Source organism: Theropithecus gelada, chromosome 8, assembly GCF_003255815.1.
Source record: "Theropithecus gelada isolate Dixy chromosome 8, Tgel_1.0, whole genome shotgun sequence".
NCBI classification, from domain to species: domain Eukaryota; kingdom Metazoa; phylum Chordata; class Mammalia; order Primates; family Cercopithecidae; genus Theropithecus; species Theropithecus gelada.
Window position 1 is genome coordinate 100211567 of NC_037676.1, and position 6370 is coordinate 100217936.

Sequence of the window (6370 nt, forward strand, 5' to 3'; positions counted from 1 at the left end):
CTCCCTCCCTCCCTCCCTCCCTCCCTCCCTCCCTCCCTCCCTCCCTCGCTTCCTCCCTTTTTCCCTCCCTCCCTCCCTCCCTTCCTTCCTTCCTTTTTTTTGGGCGGAGTTTCGCTCTTGTTGTCCAAGCTGGAGTGCAGTGGCGTGATCTCAGCTCACCACAACTGCCACTTCCTGGGTTCAAGCAATCCTCCTGCATCAGCCTCCCAAGTAGCTGGGATTACAGGCATGCACCACCACGCCTGGCTAATTTTGTATTTTTAGTAGAAACAGGGTTTCTTCATGTTGGTCAGGCTGGTCTCAAACTGTCTACCTCAGGTGATCCGCCTGCCTCGGCCTCCCAAACTACTGGAATTACAGCGTGAGCCACTGTGCTGGGCCTAAATATTTTCTGTTTTTACCAATAAATAGTTCTTCCCTCCTGAGCATTTTGTCATTTATTATTATTTGATGGAGTGAATTCGTTTTCCCAAAAATACTTTAAATTTAAATAGAGATGGAGTCTTGCTATTTTGCCCAGGGTGGTCTCCAACTCATGGGTTCAAACATATACCCACCTCACTCAACTTCCCAGACTGTTGGGATTATAGGCATGAGCCACTGTACCCAGCCAGTTTCCCCAAATTATTAATGTCTTGTGGATTTTGGCCTAGTTGGAATCACTTTTATTCTAGGATGTCAGATTTTGCAACCGTTGATTTATTTCTCCCCACAACTGTTCTATATGTTGATGTAGCTAAGAAGAATGAAGTTACCTCTGGTAACACTCTGAATCTTTGTTGAGTTGAATTGGAATGAATGATGAGTTTCTTTCCCACCAGTAGGCTGTCACCTCGCATAACAACTTCAGTAGAAGAGACATTACATATAGACAGAGGATAATCTTCCTAAAGAACTTCTGAGGGCATTAGGGGGATTTTTCTTCTGTGTGGAAGAGAGTTCCACTGTCATCCAGCCGTTCCGTAGCTGAACTCATGTTAAAACCAACTCCAAGAAACTGAACTTAGATTAGAATTTGGTTGTTTTAAGCATTGCTTGACCTAAAGCAGTCTGTGGTTGTGGTTTTAAACTCATGAGTATGTTTATCTAGATGGTCCTTGAGTAGCTGCTGCTTGTCAGGAAGTGACTTCAGAAGTAGGGCATGACCTATATTCTTAGTTCTCAGAGATTATTTTTGATCATTCATTGTGAATGGTTAAATTTTTAAAAACAAAAAGAGTGATTTTAACTAACACCAGCTTCCACAAATGTCAAAATAATAGAGTTGTCACCAGTTTTGTTATATGGCACCTTAATGGGCACATTCTGTGTTCATTGATCCTGTAGTTATTTTCTCAGATTTTGGAGTACTTGACTGATCCTTGTAGAAAAGAAAAATAGCAAGTGTTTGTAGTGAATAGACTGCAGTGGAAACTGTGGCAATGCTTCCTTCACCAGCCCTTCCTTTAAATCGTCAATAATATCAGCAGCACTTAGATAAAAAGATGATACTGCCCCTATAAGGATTTAAAACCAATGCCATGTGGGGAACCTTTGAAAGTAGTCCAAAGGCGTCATCTGGAGAATATTTTGCAATCAGTATTTAGTATGTGTTGAAGGAAAAGTGAAAACAAGGGAGGGTGTCAGAAACTTTAATGAAAGGAGAAATTCTTCTCCAAGTATCTTAAGCTTTGGATTAAATGTCCAAGGCCATAGAATATTTGAAAGAAAAGACTATCAGGATGTTAAAGTACTGACTGGCTAGCCATGGTGGCTTATACCCATAATTCCTGTACTTTGGGAGGCTGAGGCAGGTGGATCACCTGAGGGCAGAAGTTCGGGACCAGCCTGGCCAACGTGGTGAAACCCCATCTCTGCTAAAACTAAGAATTAGCTGGGTGTGGTGGCACATGCCTGTAATCCCAGCTACTTGGGAGGCTGAGGCAGGAGAATTACTTGAACCCAGGAGGCGGAGATTGCAGTCAGTCAAGATCGTGCTGCTGCAGTCCAGCCTGGGTGACAGAGCAAGACTCTGTCTCAAAAAAAAAAAAAAAAAAAAAAAAAAACAAATATGTTAAAGCGTTGATTTAAAATGAAACTTTAAAATGAGTTTGAAGATGAATAACAAGAAATAGTGACAGACTGCCAAATGTAATGTGAAAGTTTTATTTTGACAAAAGGCAGATTTGCAGCACCATTTTTTTTTCAAGAATATTTTATGTTAATCTGTGAACATTTTGCAGATTTTGATTTGAATATTGTGTTTTGCTCAGAAAAAAATGGTGGCTGTGATAGCTGATTTTTACCTTTGACGTAGCTCTACAGGTCGGGCACGGTGGCTCATGCCTGTAATCCCAACACTTTGGGAGGCTGAGGTGGGAGGATCACTTGAGGCCAGGAGTTCTAGACTAGCCTGGGCAACGTGGCAAGACCCCATCTCTAGGTTTTAAACATTTAAGTAGCTCTACCGTGATTTAGCATAATTTATCTAAAGATAAGTATATGAATCAGTTAATTGTTTAATGCAGTGGTGGGGCATTGTGTTGAAGCTCAGTCATGCTCAAATTTAATATTTCCGGCGCTGGTCACAGCTGTTTCCACTTGTTATAAGTTGCTGTATCTAATGCACACACACGTATGTGTGCTGGGGGCTCAGTCCTAAAGTCCAATGTGCACATGCAGAGAAGACAGCTGTTGCTTTGTTTTAGAGAATACTTTTTTCTTCCTGCAGCTCAAGCAGACACTTGCGGAATTGCTAGTGGAGATGCTGTTGTTAGATACTGGCTAGAACTTGTCAAGGTCGACCATGAGGCTCTCTTCATGTGCTGACCCTTGCCTATCTTTCCAACTTCATTCATCTCTGCAACATTCTCCCTTCGGTGTTCAATGCAGTGAACCCCTTGCAGTTTCCAGAAAGTGCCCTGTGGCCTGCTTCTCTCTTAACTCCCTACTGGAATGTCATCCTCTTTACTGCACGCCTGGTCATCCTACTGAGAGGCCTTCCTTGACTCCCCAGCTTAAATTGGTTGTCCTTGTCTGTCCTTTCCTATCTTGTCTACATCCACACATTGCTCATGTTGAGTTTTACCTGTGTCTGCCTTCTGCTAGACTGCAGGCCCCTGAACAGACATGTTTTCAGGTTCGAGTCGCTGTGACTGAGTGCCCTGGACACCTAGGTGCTCAGTGGGTGCTGGTTTGTTGGACCTGGTTTCCTGCTGTGCTTCCTTGCCTCAGGCGTGTGTTCTGTACTGAGTGTATCTTGCCTACTCCATTCCTTTTCCACGTGGGCAACGCTGAACATTTGCTCCAGTCTGTGCCTTGAGTAATACCTGACATATAAAGTATTTAGCACATAGGCAAAGTCACTACCTCTTTCAGGAACAAAGGCCGGGGAGCTGGCGGGCGCGACTCTGGCGCATTGCCTTTGCCTGTGTGTTGCTGGCCAGTTATCCGCTTCTTGCATCAGAGCTCCAGGGTCCCATTTAGCTTGAAGTGGGCTGGGCCTTGCACATACTCCTCCTTTACCTCCTGACCCTGTTTAGCCAGGCCCGTCGGGGGGCACTGGAGGAGGAAAGCCCCTGCCCCCCGCCCGCCCCCGGTTCCTGTGTGCTTCTGCAGTGTTCAGGTCTTATTGGCAGTGCTCCCCAGGGCCCAGTGCAAGCAGAGACAGCGGCGGCAGCACCTCCTCATGACAGGCCTGCCAGCACCCCCTGCCTCTCAGGCGGTTTCCAGTGCGGGCAGTGGCTCCCGGGAACGGCTTCCCGCAGGCACTTCTATGCACACTGGCCTCTACCTGGTTCAGCTGGAAGCTTCTTCACTGTCCATTGGGCTTCAGCCACACCCTCCCCAGCCGTGTCTTAGCCCAGCCCTGGGGACCTCTGTTCTAGCTTGTTCCTTCCTGAGTGCCCTCCTTCAATCTTCATATCCATTAGTGCTCTTTTCCCCCCATTAGTCAGTTCCCCGCTCCTCAGTCCCCTGTTAATAATTGTTCATTAAACTTTATTCACATCCCTGTGTGGCTTCTGTGTTCTGATTGGACCCTAGCCAGTACAGGTGCCCTCTGCCTAGGTGGCCGAAGGAACCATACAGGCTTTTCAGGGGCCTAAATGGCACCTCCATCACTCTGCAGACATCTGAGTTCCTGCTGTCAGTTAGGCACTGGCCCAGCCTCGGGGAAGTGAGACTGGCTTCAGCCCTACAGAAGCCCCAAGACTGGGAGGAGGGAAGTAATGAAGTGTGTAGAGCTAGAGAGGAGGGGTGTGTGTGTTGTGTGTGTGTACGCAATGTGACAAAAACTTGAAACAGACTTAAAATTTTAGTGTTGTTCTGGTAGGAGCTAAAGGGACAGATAAATGAAAATTAACAAAATTGATGAATACCGCTTTACCATAAATGATATTCCTGATAGAAAATCTAACCAAGTGTGGTTTCGTTTGTGAATAGTCTTTCCCTTTCCACAAATCACTTGAGGGGGGTGAGGTTTTATTTTGTCTTCTCATCTCTGAGCTTCTAAAGGGCAGGGACTGTCTTTTGTCTTAATTATCTTATACTCACAATGACTATTACGTACTAGATGCATAATAAATGTTAGTTTACTGAATGAAGGGTGATACAACTATTCTGTATTCCATTTTCTACTCCAAGAAAGCTGAAATCGCCAGTGTGTAGACTGCCAACTCTCAGGTATCCTTATTTCATAGACACGGAAACTGATGTTAAGTAACTTACCCAAGGCTACGCTGATAAAATGTGACTGACCCAGGCTTTAAATCCAGGCTGATACCAAAAGCTTGGCATTTTCACTACACTTTGCAGTTCTCACCATGAGTGGTTACTGTAGTCAGTCAAGTCCTATTTGTGTGTGCACACGGACACACTCACCTAGGGGTCCTTTTTCCTCTTCAGAGCCCTCACCATTTCTTCTAGAGTCACCGACCTCTGGCCATCCAGGTACACATGGACAGGGTTAGAAGAACTCACGGCTTGAGAGTCGCTCTCCATTTGCTCCTTTAGGGATTCAAAAAGTCTTTTAATGAAGTGTATCCACTTGCTAGAAAATTGAACTTGATACAAGTTGTGGAACATGTTTAGTTGCATAAAAGTTCAGTGAAAGCTAAACCTCAGGGAACGTACGTGCTCTTGAAACACTAACTCTTGCCGTCCCTCTTTCTTCTCAGGTGCTGCTACCCCCGTATGATGATGCCACTGTGAATGGTGCTGCCAAGGAGCCGCCGCCACCTTACGTGTCTGCCTAAGCCTTCGAGTGGGCGGAGCTGAGGGCAGCAGCTTGACTTTGCAGACATCTGAGCAATAGTTCTGTTATTTCACTTTTGCGATGAGCTCTCTGAGCTTGTTTGTTGCTGAAATGCTACTTTTTAAAATTTAGATGTTAGGTTGAAAACTGTAGTTTTCAATATATGCTTTGCTAGAACACTGTGATAGATTAGCTGTGGAATTCTTCCTGTAGGATCGGGGATATAACGGGCTTCACTAACCTTCCCTAGGCACTGAAACTTCCCCCAAATCTGGTGGACCTAGAGTCAGATAAGTCTGCTTTTGTACCTGCTGGGCCCCAGTTGGGCAGTTAGTCACATTTTTTCTCTCTGTTCCCTCTCATTTGAAAATGTAAAATAAAACCAAAAATAGATAACTACTTCTTCAGCCATTCCAGCATAGAGAACAAAACCTTATGGAAACAGAAATGTCAATTGTGTAATGATTGTTCTGATTAGGTAAATAGAAGTCCTTACATTTGTGTTACAAGAATTCCCCCCACAACATCCTTTATGACTTAAGTTCAATGACAGTGTGCGTTTGGTGGTAAAGGATTTTCTCCATGGCCTGAATTAAGACCATTAGAAAGCACCAGGCCGTGGGAGCAGTGACCATCTGCTGACTTCTCATGGATCTTGTGTCCAGGGACATGGGGTGACGTGCCTCGTATGTGTTAGAGGGTGGAATGGATGTGCTTGGCGCTGCGCGGGATCTGGTGCCCCTCTTCTGGATTCGCATCCCCACGCAGGGCCTGCTTTTACTAACCGTTCTGCCCTGGCTTGGTTCAAGGCGGTCATCCAACTGACTTGATCAAGTGGAATTGGGATATATTTGATACACTTTTGCCTAACAGCATGGAAAAGGGTTTTCCTTTCCCTGCAAGCTACGTCCTGCTACTTTGAACTTCCAAGTATGTCTAGTCACCTTTTAAAATGTAAAAGTTTTCAGAAAAATGAGGATTGTTTTCCTTGTATCGCTTTTTATCTTGACTACCTGAATTGCAAGGGATTTTTATATATTCATATGTTCCAAAGTCAGCAACTCTCCTGTAGGTTCATTATTGAATGTGCTGTAAATGAAGTATTTTGCAATTAAAATGAGGTTTGCTCACATCCAA

The 6370-nt window shown here is 44.8% G+C and overlaps 1 protein-coding gene across 1 annotated transcript in view; it reads left to right on the top strand.

The window, feature by feature from the left end:
• Positions 1–6370, top strand: part of LAPTM4B (lysosomal protein transmembrane 4 beta) — a 76465-nt gene extending 70095 nt beyond the window's left edge. The window contains 1 exon segment of the mRNA XM_025393746.1: positions 5157–6370. Coding sequence (XP_025249531.1) covers positions 5157–5234 — 78 coding nt within the window. The 3' untranslated portion in view covers positions 5235–6370.